At 37.7% G+C, this 15,267-nt stretch overlaps 1 protein-coding gene and 1 long non-coding RNA gene across 2 annotated transcripts; one reads left to right on the forward strand and one right to left on the reverse strand.

Moving 5' to 3' along the window:
* Positions 1-2,277: 2,277 nt before the first annotated feature.
* LOC100701722 (coxsackievirus and adenovirus receptor homolog) lies at positions 2,278-11,359 on the reverse strand. The gene is made up of 10 exons (XM_005451331.3): positions 11,229-11,359; positions 10,283-10,343; positions 9,842-10,098; positions 9,384-9,480; positions 8,839-9,105; positions 7,518-7,628; positions 5,925-5,993; positions 5,720-5,773; positions 5,460-5,586; positions 2,278-4,585 (listed from the first exon to the last, which is right to left on the reverse strand). Exons 2-10 carry the CDS (start codon positions 10,335-10,337, stop codon positions 4,099-4,101), a joined length of 1,524 nt encoding a protein of 507 aa, XP_005451388.1. The 5' UTR covers positions 10,338-10,343; positions 11,229-11,359; the 3' UTR covers positions 2,278-4,098.
* LOC102077944 (uncharacterized) lies at positions 11,338-15,155 on the forward strand. The gene is made up of 3 exons (XR_266083.4): positions 11,338-11,426; positions 12,268-12,327; positions 12,490-15,155. It is a non-coding gene; the product is annotated as an uncharacterized LOC102077944 (long non-coding RNA).
* The last annotated feature ends 112 nt before the right edge of the window (positions 15,156-15,267 follow it).

Here is a 15,267-nt window from a genome sequence, read left to right on the forward strand (position 1 = left end):
TTCAAGCAAACATGTCAACACTTTAATGCATATTTATTTCTTTTAGTCTATTTTAAATCTATATCTGCCATAAAAGTTACTGATTGTTGAGCTCCACTATAACGTTTGTGGGTTAGAAGAAGTGATAAATAAAAGTGCCTTTGTGTACTGTTAGACACAAAGGGCAAGAATCAGTATTATTTATGGTTCTTGGTTGCTTTTCAGATAATTTGATAAGAAATGAAAACAACACTGACATTGTATCATCTTATAAATTTCTGTAAGCAGATAACTTATTAGTGATTATTGCCTTTCTTATCTATTTATCTGATCCCAAGTAAATGTGGCATTTATTTGGATTTGTGTTTGTGGTCACGAGGGACATTAGTCTAATATTTCTCCTTTCGGGGCAGATTTACTGTTGCTCACTGCCAGGGTAAAACCCTCCTTTGGCTTTAAAGAAAAAGCCTCCTGTCTGTGATGGTCCCTGGGATTTGTTATTTTTGTGGTTTATTGTAAGGTTGGTTTCTGTTTCTTTAGTGCTGCTTGAGGTTTTTTTTTTTTGTTTTTGTAGTTATAACTTCCTGCTTTTGGCTTTATAATTTGAGGACTCAGTCTTGTATAACAGTTTGGTTTCTGTTTTGACTTTATTTTTCCCACCTTCCCACCCTATCAGTTTGTTTCCTTTCTGTTGTCTGTGTGTGTAGTCGATATATCTTGGATTGATTCCTGTTTTATTTTATAATAGTTTTCACTGGTGCCTTGTTTCATTTCTGATTGTCTGATTGTGTGTTCGGTGTTTTCACTTGTTTCTTGTTCCCTTCTTGTTTCTTGTTCCCAGCAAGTTGTAAGTATACGCTATAAATATAACAGTCCTCCTTTTCTTCTTCGACACGTTTGCTTTGGGTCCATTTCTGTTGTACAGAGTTCCCTCGTCTGACTCGTAGTGTTTGATTATATCGGAGGTTTTTGGACTTTGTGTTTTTGAATTTATTTAATCACCAATTAAAGCGAGCGTTTTATTCGAGTGCTCTCCCTCCTGCATTCTGGATGTTGCGTTTTCCTATCTACAGCCCACAAAACCACCTTACTGTCTGCTGTCTGGCTTTGCCGAGGAACTTCATTAACAAGTTTGTGACTGAAAGGCACATAAACAGATTTATTGCGTATGTGGTATTTCCCCTTTCACAGCACAAAATTTTGGGAGGAAAATATTTAAGTGAATCATACAAACATGATTTGCTAAACTTAACAATGAATTTATTGTAAATTCTGCTGTTATTAAACACCGATTTTCCACTTAATTGTTGTGGTTCCTGGTAGAAGAAGTTATTAATTTAGAGATGTCACTGAAGAACAGCTGCCCAGTGCGACATGCAGGCTGCCAAGTTGCTCTTTACATTGAGCGTGTTGAGTGTGTTAGGGTGTGTCTGGCTTTAGTCTCATTTTTACACAGAGATCAGTCAATAATGGAAGCTGGAAGAAGAACCAAAACTTTTGCAGAGCTCTGTGTGCAAACTCAGCAGTTTGCACACAGAGCTCTGCAAACATTACAAATGTATTCTTAAATACATTTGGCTTTTATTTTTTCCTCCTCTTTATTCATGCTTAAATGTTTTTCAAGATTGTATCGTGACTCAGACAGAGCTGAGTTAGCAGAAAAATAATTCTGACCAGCAAACTGTAAGATTTAGACTCATTCAGCTGTTCAGATTCTGCAGAAATTGTTGCTCTCAGATGACTCTGAGTCAGATTCCTCCATTTGACTTGGTTAAATATCTGCAGCCTCGCATAACTTGGGGAAAAAAACAATGACGATACCATGGCATAGTAGTCGTGACTTCACCAACTTAAGGATTGCTTAGGGTCTGATTGGAAGAAATGATCTGTGTTTTGATGACGTGCAAGTTTCCAGTTTACACTGCACCCTGGTTTTGCATTAAAGCAGGTTTTCTTGGATAATGCCTTTGCTCCAGATTTGTGTGCCAGATTTTTCCAGGGAACAGCAGCCTCTACGATCCCGCCCAGCCCCATCTCAGCTTCTTACAGAAGGTTTGCCTCACTGTGTGTGGATTATCTTTTACCTTTTACCTTTCGAAAACATCCAATAATCTTCCATTTTAATTTATAAAAAAGGATTTTTTTCACAAACAAATTTGTATACAAAGTAATTAGCTTTAGAAATCAACTGTAAACTACTGTGGAACTGATTAGTTTGAAAAATGATAGAAATGTGAGGTGAGCTCAAAGAAAAAGTTTGTTTGCATGAAGAATATGCAAAAGCACACACACATAAAATCACTTTTTCATCTTTAGTAGTGGCTGTATTGTCAAAAAAGCATATCATCTAAAAAAGGGATGACATTCAGATCAGTAAAAACCATGAAATCACAGATGGTTTAAAGATAATCAGTTAATCAATTCTACTGGATATAAAGAGGGAGTTATATAGAAGAATTTTTTTTTTTTATAAACTCCAGCAGTTAGACAGCTGGGTAGACAGCTATTCCCAGAGTTGTGTGTGATTTTCCACACAGATCTAACAGAAGATTGTATCTTTTTTAAATGGTGACGAATTGAAGTCAAAGTGCACAAAGGCAAAGCCTGGAGTTGAGGAAGTCTTTTTTCAAGCAGATGCTGTCTGGGGTAAAGGTCTGGGCGTTAGGACTGAAAGATAAGTAGATGGCTGACTAGGTTGCATGCACTCTGCTCTTTCTCATTTCCGACCATTACAACGGTTCCTTCTACTGAGAAACAGCCCCATAACATGATGCAGCCTCCACCGTGCCTTAGCATTGGAGTGGTATTAGCCCTCTTGGCCTACAACAAAAACAACAAGAAGTAATAAAGTGCTGTTGAGATGGTTCTCCTTCTTCTATCCCACTTCTAATGATCTGTTAAACACTCCATGTACATCCTACATGTAGAATTATGTGACGAGTCTTTAGGGATTCGGTCTTCTTTTAGCTTTCTACAAACCCATCTCTACTGAGTGTCCTTTTTTTAAAATCACATTTTAGTTGTGTATTAACTTAAAGCCAACAAACTACTTTGGTGGAATATTTCCCCATCTGTTTTGTTGCAGTGGTAATTGCACATCACGGGTGTGACTTTGTAAACTACAGTAAACCACATTATTTGGATATCATTCTCTTCTTTAAAGCATGTTTTCTTTCACTTCTCTATTTACCACACAAACGTTCATCGCTTTTTGTGCATTTGATAAAAGAAATAACAACAACATGCTGTTTACTGCTGACTCAGGACTTTTTGAGATCACGTAAAGTCACCAGCCGTAGCGAAAAAGCACACAATCACGAGTTTAGTAAAAGATGATGTCGACCAGTGCAACAGACCAGGGCTGAGAGAAAAACAAGGACAATATGCACGGTTAACCCAGACAAATTACTGGCTCGATGCCATTTGAAATTTGGTAAACATGCTTGCTTTTCCACAAAATGAAGAACCTACAAAAATTTAAAAAAAAAAGAATTAAAAAAAAAGACCCTTTCTTTTTCTAAATTAAACATTACTGGCATAAATGACCTCTTGCCAGGAACACTCAAAGAGTCACTTCCTCTTGCTCTTGACACCAGAGAGAAGCTGTTGCTGCTTTGCTTGCAGTCTAGCTGATACCCTTAACTATGACCTTTCTCTTTTTCATGCACCAACATTAAACTAAAACAGAAACCACTGCTGTATCTGAACTGTTACATGTATTGAAAAAGGAGATTTTAATTGCCGCTTTCATAGATTCTGCAAACACCAGTTTCTTATCAACGCTTTCATTACGCAGCTTTTCCAGCAAAAATGATGTACTTTCTCTAAAAGAATTTTGAAAAAACCTATTGCACTGTAATGAAATCAAGACAACAAAGAATACAAAATTATAATTTGTTGCACATCTATAACTTCCCGCGCATCACTTTGAATACACATTATCATGCATTTTCAGTACATTCTGCAGCATATTTGGGCTTATAAAAAATCGAAACACCTAGCTCTCTCTCTCACTCTCACTCACACACACACACATACAGAAACACAAAACTCTTGCCTCATTTGTTAAAAATCTAACTAATATACAATGTTTTCTTGGTCACAATATTATTTTTAAGCTCAGTACTTTGCAGGTTGTATTTGAAGCTTTCGAACTCCTTCATTCCCAACCGTTTGCCTGAGCACGGGGCAGTGTCCTGGGCTGGCCGTGACCAGCACCCTGCAACCTGTTTGTTCACTTAGAAACTTCCTTAATGAGTCATCGAAATATTGGTTTCCTTCTTTGTAGCCGTCCAACAAAAGCAGAGCCTTGCCAGATGTGATTAAAAGAGTTCTCAGCTTTTCTGTTGATATCTTTTTGGTGAGTGGAAGCTGAGTTGTTATCTCCTGAAACAAGTCGCCCTTCACGGAGCTGCAGTCAACATATAAGAGAAGACGAAGTGCGCTGAGGTCAAGGAAGTTGGAAAGGGCATCTGTGGGCCATTCAGTCCAGGATGAGATCAGGATGTGGGCTACAGTTGTTTTCCCACTTCCGGGAAGTCCCTCAAGGAAAAATGTCTCGCCAGCTCCCGGGAGTAAAGCAGGAAGATTCACAGGGTGGCCTTCACTGAAAATAAAAAAAGCAAAGTTGAGTTTGTGAAGTCAACATAAACCCAAACAAATTTAGAGTATGGTGTGTCTGTGAGGTTTAAGTTCTTTTTCGAGATCCTGGGCTTATTACAGACTACTTTTACTTTACCTCACAATAACTTCTGCATAACAACATTTGCATTTGTTCCGACCCACTAAAAAACTTTACTGCGATACATCGACATGTACTGTAGCTATCAGTGCATTCAAAAAATATTCTCGAGCTGAGCTGAGCTTCACAAGCTCGCTCACTGATTTCGCAACTGTTGCCTTGGATAGACCAATAGCCATGACAGTGTCAGTCAACTATCATAAATTAGCATTAAATGGGCAGAAGTACTGTTCACAAACACAAATGTAGGAACAAAAAAAAGAAAACAAAAGCCTTGCCATGCCATGGTCATTCCCTTTTGTGTATTATAAAAAGTTTTTAGCTGTCACAGGAACTGTGTTTAAACCCAGCATTATATATATTTTTATTAAGCTAAATCTGGAAGGCCACACAGTAAATTAATTGTGACCATAAACTTGTCTACCCTTAAAAATATAATAACCTCATTATTTTTTAAATGTGCTATCTATTACTGTAGATTCATAGAGGATGGTGTTACTGCTAACAAGGACCACTACCTAATAGAACACTAACTGAGACGATTTCATGTAGCACGCCACACACAGCTCTGCAAAATGCTGGGTGGTTGCAAGTGAATGAAAAGAGGATTCACTGTATGCGATTTTCTGGAAAGAAGAACAAATTTTTTTTCTAAGGCTGCGTGTACGGGAAATGATATCGGATAAATGCATAGTCGTCTATTTCCCAATCACTTTGGACGCATGTATTTATGACTCACTTGTTTTGCAGTCTGCGAGGCAGCTCCTCCGCACTGAAAGTGCCGCATTGATTTCTTCGCTCTGCACTGAGAAAGCTTTCTGAGTAATGCGTTTTCACATACAACCCCAGATTTTCCTCCACATGGCCTGGATACAACAAGAAGTCCAGTCAGTCATTTGCTGAAGATGTGAAATATCCTGCAGGTCTTTCTTTTCAGATAATCTTTCAGTGGCAGATAAATCATGTGAACTATATTTCTCAACTTGATGAGCTACCTACCTTCATTACAAGTAGTTATCTCATTCTCATAGTTGTCGTCATAACTTCTTAGACCTAACGGGGGGAACAGCATTGTTAGAAATATGACAACACAGAGGACAGTAAGATAAAAACAAAACAAAACACTGAAGAACTCAGTTTTATTTGTGACCAGTGTAGAAATTCAACAGCAAAACAGCAATAAAAATAAAACCACTGAACTCACAGGAAGCAGCGGTAGGAGCAGGTCTTTCCAGGAGGTTCCTGGTGCTGTGAGTGCTGTGATTGTGGGATCCTGTAACACAAATGTACACTTTAATGCAACATACTGGTACAACAGGTGATGTAGTCTTTAAGCACTGATACACTGAATGTATGGAGGTTGTTGGGTTTGTTTTGTTTTGAATTATACATTCTTTAATTGACCTTATATTTGCTAAAATGGTGCTATACGATCATATATGTAGTGATTTGGTGTCATAATCTATTATGATTCTGACATATGACATATATTTGCACACATATTTGTGTCCTTTTATATTTATAAGTATTTTTATACCTATATCTCTATATTTCTCTATATTTTTATATCAATATCTCTGTTTCTACACCTTATTTTAAATCAGTGCTTGGCGTTTATTGTATATTTGTTGCTATGACAACTCATTTTCCCTCTGGGATTAATAAAGTCTTTCTGATTCTGACTCTAAGATTTTGCCTTTGAAGTTTCAAGTATTCCTCAAAATGTCCAATATTTTCATATGCTCTTGAAAGCACCACAATAAAGACCCACGCCTTCCTGATAACTGCGTGACAGTTTCCTGATCTATAACCCGATCTATCTATGAGAAAAACGTCATTTTTACACATTCATATGTGAAAACATGTTTAATAAGTTTTCCAGTGAACTTGAGTGAGGTGTGTGAACAATAATATAAGCTCGTGCTGAAAAAAATCACCCGTGCGTTTACAATTAGCTTTGAATTCCCCTTGTAGATAAACCAAAACCACACTGGGTGTTTCCCACAAGCTAGCCGGTCTGGTCTGATAGTTGCGAAACGCATTAGAATGTAAAAAGCTAAGTCATGGTCACACGAAAAAAAAAAAAAAACACTGCAGGTCACATGCTAAAGAATTTCCAGCAAAATTCTGTTCAAATCGGACAAGAACCTCCTGAAACGTTCATAGATGCTTCCTCTTTTACGTGACCTACAGTGTCACCAGTGTTCCTGAGAGTATGCATGTGTTGTTTTCTTTTCTTTTTTCCCCAATCAGAGCTGCCCAGCCTTTCACACAGGAAAGATACATTTTGCAGTGCTGACTAATGAATTTAGATTGTGAGTTGTTTGGCACAAGACCAACAACAAGGTTTTGGTTTTGCTTGGGCATTAAAGTTAAAATCATTTAGTCAATGTCAGGTCTGTCGTTGCACATTTTATGCAGTTTTACTGAATGTTTAAAATAAAACCAGAGCGAGTACTTGCAGCGAGGTGATAAATAGCTTGTCTGTTTTTGTGGCAAAGGGAAATGCAGGTTTGCATTAAGATCACCTTTATGTTGTATTACAGGTTTTGCAAGATGACTTGCTTTCATTTTGAATTTGTTTCTTAAATATCTTGCAAAGTATCTATTGTTTGAGATAACTGTTTATATGTAAGCCCATTATTCAAGATAACTGCTGCTAACTGTGGTATTTTAACACCTTACTAAATTGATACCCATCATTTTGCCAGGTTTGAAACCAACACTTCTGTCTGCAGCACGACACAGGATATGTAAGCATTACTATCTGTGCTGAACTGAGGGACTGATTGGTTACCTTTTCGTCGTCGATAGGTGACCACTCCAACAGAGGCTAATACCACTATCACTCCTATGCACAGTATAATGATGACAGCATCATTTTTTGCAGGAAGAAGTGGTATGTCATCTGTGAAAAGAGTCAAAACATTGTGGGATTAGTATTTCATGGTAATATCTATGCTTTGGCAATTTTAGCCACTCTGGAAATAACCAAACATACCAAAGACATATAACTACAAACTTCCCCTTTGCTGGTCAAGGACAAAACCTTATAGCAGCTATAGTGCCTCATTATGCTGGTGCAATGGCAGATATGGTCACATAAAAAGGTCTTCTTTCACATTTTTTATTTATTTCTTTGTTCTTGTATTAACAATACACTTCTCTTACTCTAGCATTGAACATTTTATATGTATAAGAAATGAATTAAAATATATTTCTCATTTCCCTCAACAGGATCATCATTAAACTCTAGCCTTTTGTGTTTTATCATTACAATATGACTTGCAATAAAGCTTCCTGTGGGAAATACCGCATGGGAAAATGTGGCTAGTTTTTCATCAAAGAAATAAATATGACACACGCAAAGCACATTAAAAGTGAAACAGTTTTGATACATGTTATAATTTTTTTTTTTTTTTTTCCATATTGGTGTGAAAGTGATGAGCAGCCTACATGCAGACATGGAAAAGTCTCACATTTGAAGATTTGCTACGCAGCTACATCCACACACCAGACAAACACCACCCACCAGCTTCACAGAAACACATGAGGTCTTTTAATTCCAGGAAAGCGGTGGAAAAAGTGGGGAAATCATATGTACATATCTAAATCTCTGATGTAGGGTGGGGATAAAAGCCAACATGTACAAAACAAAATTCTGATCATAACAGGAAGTTGGTGATGACAGGCACACAGGTTATGAGAACATATTTCCTGTGGTAGCTTTGAACATTTAGAGCTTCACTTGAACTTTTAGTGTCATCTGCTCTTTTGGGGGCTGTTTAAAAAAACAACAACTCTATTTCAGTTTCTGATCAGTTAAACAGGCACAGTATGTAATGTTGGAGCCTTTTCTCTCCTTTTTTTTTAAGGGAGGCACAAAGTATAGCCAGATGATTCCCACCTGGAAAAGCTGGGATTATGTTACACCCCCCCTTCCTGTTAAATATTGTGAGTATTGTTTTGGAAGAAATCCATGTCTACGACGCCATCCTGAAAAGAAGCCAACATTTTGATCTCGAAGACACAGCTATAAGCTGCATGTAACTCTCATGCACATGCAGGAGGACATGTAAATACCATGTACCATTTCAAGACTGGAAACGAACGCTTACCTGGAATAGAAATTGTTGCGGAGGGGCCGTCTTTTGTAAATTTACAGGTGTAGTTGTTTTTTTCTGTTGAGCTGACTTTTATCTGGCTGGTGATTCTAAAAATCTGGTCTGGTGTTGATTCAGCAGTGGTGTTGGGATTGAGTGTCTCCAGGTTTCCATTCTGCCATTCAACTGTTGACTTAGGGTATCCCTCAGACTGGCAGGTTATCAGGACCTCATCACCCGTTGCAACCCTCTCAATGCGTTTGGTCACTGGTTTATAAGATGCTAGGGAAGAAAATGAAGTTTTATTGTAACACAAGATTGATAACAGCATGTGCTGAGTTTGTCAAAATCGTTTTCTTTCTTCTTCTTCTTCTTCTTCTTTTTTTTTTTTTTTTTTACAAAATTGACTAATAGTGGTCTTTGTTTCATTTTCAGTTTGAGTGAAACTTTAACTGCCCAGAAATGACCATGCGCTTTGGCAGTTACAAGACCATTCCCAGAACAATGCTTCTGAAATCTTCAGAAAAGAAAAGTAACAGTGCAACACATGTATTTCTCACCTTCAACAGACAAGGCTATAGTTTTATAGTCGGCTCCATCCGCTGAATGAACCACACACTGGTACTTCCCGGCGTCACTGATTCTAAGACTGGACATCTGTAAAGTGACAAAAGAACAAGAGTCCTCTGTTATGCCCTCTTAAAGAAACCATTAATGGAAAACTTTCCAGCTCTATCCCTCCCTCTGCCTCTCTTATTAGGGTTTTATTCTGTACTATAATATAAAAAAATAAACAGACTTAGTCCTTTTATGAGTATACACCCCTGTAAAGTTCCAGTAAAGTATCCTGTGGCACTTTCTAGGGAATTTAAACCTGTTGAGAGTAATTTTTAAAAAGGTGAAGAAGAGCTGGCGAGTTTAAACAAGCTTAATGCTCAGAGGAAAGTTAGTAGGAATTAAGTGGTAAGCCGTCCAACATGTGTTATGTAAGTCTGAGTAGCTCAGTGCCAGGAATTACCTTCAGTTTAGCCCAGCCTTCCGCCAGCTCCTCGGTCAGAAGCTGCACTCGTCCCCGATACTTTGGAGATTCCGAGCGCGCCACGCCATTATCCAGCCGGATCACGTCCTGAACGGAGTCAGAGTTGATCCAGTGCCAGGTCACGTTCAGGTCAGGGTGAGGATAGGAGGGTTTAGGGTTGAACTTGCAGCCCATCACGACACTTTCTCCAAACTCTGACGTGTACAGGCTTTGCTCTGCCTCCACAGTGAACAAGACTGCAGGGAAATGACACAAAATAATGCCAAGATGAAGGTAAATACTCCAGTCTTAAAATGTTTACAAGCATCTTATACTTTTTACATAATCTCACTCTGCAGCTGTAAGTGCCTCACGTGTCAAATATGTAGTTATTGTTCTGACTTTGCTTCTACATATCCAAAAAATGTATTTACCACCCACCTGAGAGAGAGGGCTGAAATAACACTTGTAAAACTATAAGAAGGGGCCAGTCCATTGAGATCTGAGGATGAAAAAAAGGGATTATTACCAGATGTTGAGATTCTTTAGTGATGAAACATGAGTCACTTTACTGAAGAAAACCAGCTGTGCAGTGTGATCTTGTTTGCCTCTTAATTTGGCAAAAAGCTGTGTGACACTATATCACATGGTAATCCCAATCTAGCAAGACTCAGCTCCAAAGAAGTACTTCCCTCTTCTTTATCTTTTATAACAGGGAAAAATAACAAAGGGAAGTTTTTGTTTTGACACTGAAGCCATGCCAGCACACTTCAACCCCACCATCCTCACATAACAGCCCACCTATCTACATAAAACATTTTTCCACCACCCCATTATATCTGGAAGTGTAGCTATACCAGGCTTCTATGGAAAAAATATAACTTAACAGCAACTGCAAATGTGTACAAGAGCATCTGTTGTTTGCTTACACAGCAAGCAACTTTGATAGGTGAGTAAGTAGGATATAAATAGACATTTTCTCCGGCATTTCCTCCCCAAGTGGAAAGACGATTACAGTTCTGCAGAACTCTGATTGTTAAGATCTGTCATCAGTTATTTTAACCACAGTCGTATCTGATACGTGATGGAAAGGGAGTTTTAGAGTACGTGTCTGCATACACAGATAAATCAGATAGATGAGAATCCAAAGACTTGTTAAAAAATAAATGTAAGCGTCAAAAATAGATGGCCCGTGTAAAAACTGAAAAAACGTACATGGCTCATTTGTACATGCAAAAAGATACAGAGCATAGAATATCTTTACATTATTATTTTATTATTATTAATATTGTCACCATTGATGGTGTTGCTATAGTGTTAAAAATATATATGTGTATATATTAAAAAAAATTGTAAGTTGTCCTAAATAAATAATATGCCCTCTTACCTGTAGGTCATTCAAAAACAGCCAGCTGTGTTGTCATTAGTTATTTCCTTCTTCCTTGAGCTCTAAATGTGATCTGCGCTCCCACCGCGACTCCCTTCGAACAGTTAAGGCAGGGGGCGTGGCAACCCTGTACTGTTAACGACGTTTTGCTCGAAATTAACTCTCCGCTGTTCACACGGAAGCTGACTTGTGTTTACTGTAAGTAAAGAAGCGATCAAAGTGTTCCCGACAGTAAACTCCTCCAAATATAATGGCTCAAACATTAATGATCAGCAAACACATATTGAGCAACATTCGAGTCCTGTAGCTTGTGTCCGAAACTAATACTGGTTCGGTAATTTTTTTTTTTTTTTAAACGCACTTGTTTCTGTCTATGTGGTCAGGACTCCCAAACTATGGCGTCCTTTATTGGGAATTTCTTATACTACCTTAGTATCACCCAGTTTGACCACTTACTGTAAATATTAGTCTAACAATATCATCAGCAGTGATGAATGAGTTAGCAAAGACATCCTCTACTTAAAGAGGCTGTGTAAATATTGTAGTGTAAATAATAAGTCAAATTCCAGCAGCAGCACCTGAACTCTCGGTCTAAGGCATCAGGTCATAATCCCAACTCTATATCTTGGGGAAAAGAATCAAGAAGGACTTTTTCTTAGAAGATGTATTTAGTTATTTATTTAATGTACCACTTATAATGGTTAATGGTTACATTTCTCTAGTTATCAAGACTTGAGAAAACTAATTAACTACTACCATGGGTTAGGGTTAAGATCGGGTTGTCAATGATGTCGTTGTTTTTTTGTTTTTTTTATACTTTGACTCAGGGTTAAAGTACCAACAATTAAATACTATACAATAATACTTTGTTTTGTTTTTTTCATTGTCTTCATAATTTAAATGTTCTTTTTTAGCTGCATGTAATTATTTGACTTTCAGTATGCTAAGTTAAACATTTATCATTCACAAGTTGCTAGTTGCTTATTAATAGCACAGTGGCGCTTATTAATGCTTCATCCTTCCTTTCCATACTTAACAGCAGCAGGGTCAGTACCTAAGGTTTTCCCCTCTACTACATCATAGTAATACGCTGTTGATGGTAAGTAATGAGCAAGACATGATCTTATTAACCTCAGCTCAGTGTTTGTCATACTCATTCTCCCTTAAAAGTGTTTAGTATAGTCTATTATCATGTAACACAACTAAAAACTACAGTTATTAATAGTGTCTTTGTAACTCTTTGATTACGTTTTTAACTCAGAATCTATCCATCCATCTATCTTCTCTTCTGGATCTGGGTCAACAGAGTAGAAGTCTAAGCAGAGACAGATCCCCCTCCTAGGCCACCAGGCCAGTGTGTCCTGGGTCTCCCCCGCGTCTTCTTCCCAGCAGGACATGCCTAAAAACCCCTCACCTAGGTGGCTATGTGTCTACACGTTTACATTATATGTGTTTTGTGGACTTGGAGAAGACATCTGACTCCACCAGGGTGTTGTTCATTGTTTCAGTTCCAGTTAGAGCTTGGTTCCTGTGCTGGCAGTAAAGCAGACACATTCCTGGTAGAAGCTGGATCCCACCAAAGCTTCTCTACTGAAGTTTTACTTTTTCAGTATCACTAATGACGGCAACAATAAACAATATCAAGAAAGAAAAAGAATAAGATAAAATACATAACTACTTGATCTAAATTAAGTTGGAGCAAAATTCATATAGCAAAGCCAACTTATTAGTTTTAAGGGGATCATTCAAAGTCAGCTAACTGACCAATTGACTGATGAAGTTGTGTACTGGTCATGCATTAAGACCATGAGAAGAGCTGTAGGTGGGTGCTGAGTCAAACTTTGGTTGTGAAGTTGTTAAATAAGCTCTGAAAGTACTACTGCCTCAGCAATTCTTATCCATCCATTTTCTTATCCACTTTTCAATTCATGTTTGCGTGGGGTTGGGGGGCTTTCCAGCCATTATAAAGCCAGAAACTGGGGCATATCCTGGACAGATCAGCAGTCTATCAGTGTGAGAGGACTGTGAGAGGAAGCAGGAATACCCAGTGTAAACCCACACACGGGAAGGCATGGGGAGAACATCCAAAATCCATGCAGGACCCAAGCCCAGGACCTTCTTCCTGTGAGGGGACAGTCCTAACCATGACAGCACTATGCCACCCTGAGATAACAGCTACTCTAATGATAAGTATTGCATATAAAGACAAAGGCCATAGTGCAATATTAATGAGTAAATTTAAACAAAGCAGAATTTTGCCCACTGAGTTTAAGTCACATGTATTTGACACAATACCCCAGAGCAGTCAATACTGTGGAATTTTCATTTGGCATGTAAATGTATTTGTAAAAAGTACCGTTTAAATCAACACACACGCAAAACCAAGATGTTTACACAAGACTTAAAAAGTCATGTGCTGAAAGCTGGAGAGGTGGAGTTGAATGAACAAACCTTATTTGAGGGAATTTTTACCTGCATGTTTAATCAAGTCATCTCTCACGTGGAATATACAGCAGGGTGTCATCCAAACATTATCCTGTGCCAACCTGCATAACATGGAACCATAAAACATTTCTGGGTTTCCCATGTGTTTACCTTTTGGCTGAATCAGGAATATCAGCTAATGTGACGAGAAGCTTTATTTTCACAGTCTTTTTCCACTTACGGAAGTAAAACAGGTAAAACAGCTGTCTGTCTGTAAAAGGTACTATGACAAAGACTCGGTGTTGGAGAGGCAAGGATATCTGAAACAGTGACATGACATCTTTTATTTATTTTTCCTTTAAATGTAATTAATTAAAATTTCAAAGTAAATTATTGTATACAAAAAGAAAAATAAACAGATGTATTAAGGAGAGGTTTTGTCCACAGTGACGACCGTTCACACATGTACTTAACACTGTGACTTCTCTGTGTGACATATCTCTACACGGTTTATTTAAGTTAGCGTTTGTCACGTGAAGTTGCCAGGAAGGTGACTGATGAGAAGTTCCCGCTGCCGTTGCAATTCACTGATGGTACATGATAGCTTGGCGTGATATGAGTCACTGCAGCATGAAACTATCACATAAGTCCAGTTCATTTTGCTTTTGATTCATGAATTCACAGGGGAAAAACTGAAGATGAACAAGCATGGGATGCTATTTTTCCCACGAATTCATGGTAGGATCATGTCACACCTGATGGCTCAGGTGGTTCAAAGTCCAAAAACTCCAGCCATGACTAGATGAAATTTCATCTGGCAGTTTAACTTCTGTTTCACTTCCAGGAGAGAAGAAGTTTCAGAATTCATCAAAGTCCACCCCAGCTCCAAGTATATCTCAAACTATATCACTACTAGTGCTAAATTAATGCTACTCCGTTCTTCAAATACAAGAATAAATAAAACTGACAGAAATTTATTTTGAAAGTCAGTCCCTCTCTCTGCTGGTCATGTATTGACCATCCACACTGTTAAATATTTAGCTTACAAATTGGTGTCATATGCATTAATATATGTATAATTTCCATTGTTAGTTACCTAACATGTCATTCAAGATTAAAACTATACTGTCTATGATTAAAACAAAACTATCTGAAGCAAAACCCTTGTATAATTAACCCAGTTACCATTCAATCCAATGGTTTTAAGAGACTACTAGGCTACTATATTATTATTATTATTATTATTATTATTATTATTATTATTATTATTATTATTATTATAAAAAACTCTCCACCACCCGGAGTTTACGTATCTTAAAGCAAGCCATTCAGTCAACGACTAAACGTTATAATGTAACGCTACTATTTAAGTGACCCATGACGACCAATAGAGGGAGCCAAACTACACCATCTAACTCACTTTAGCCTTCAAGTAATCAGTCTGTCCCTTACTATACTTACTTTAAAAAAAATCATCATAGATTTGTTTTGTTTTGGTTGATTTTGTCCACTTGTTTTTGTGTTTATTTTAAAATAAGTATTTTACAAATGTGACTAAAATGAAAACTGAGATTAAAACCTATAAAAACGATTTCCTGTGTGTTTTAATTGTATT

Source organism: Oreochromis niloticus, linkage group LG7, assembly GCF_001858045.2.
Source record: "Oreochromis niloticus isolate F11D_XX linkage group LG7, O_niloticus_UMD_NMBU, whole genome shotgun sequence".
Classification (NCBI taxonomy): domain Eukaryota; kingdom Metazoa; phylum Chordata; class Actinopteri; order Cichliformes; family Cichlidae; genus Oreochromis; species Oreochromis niloticus.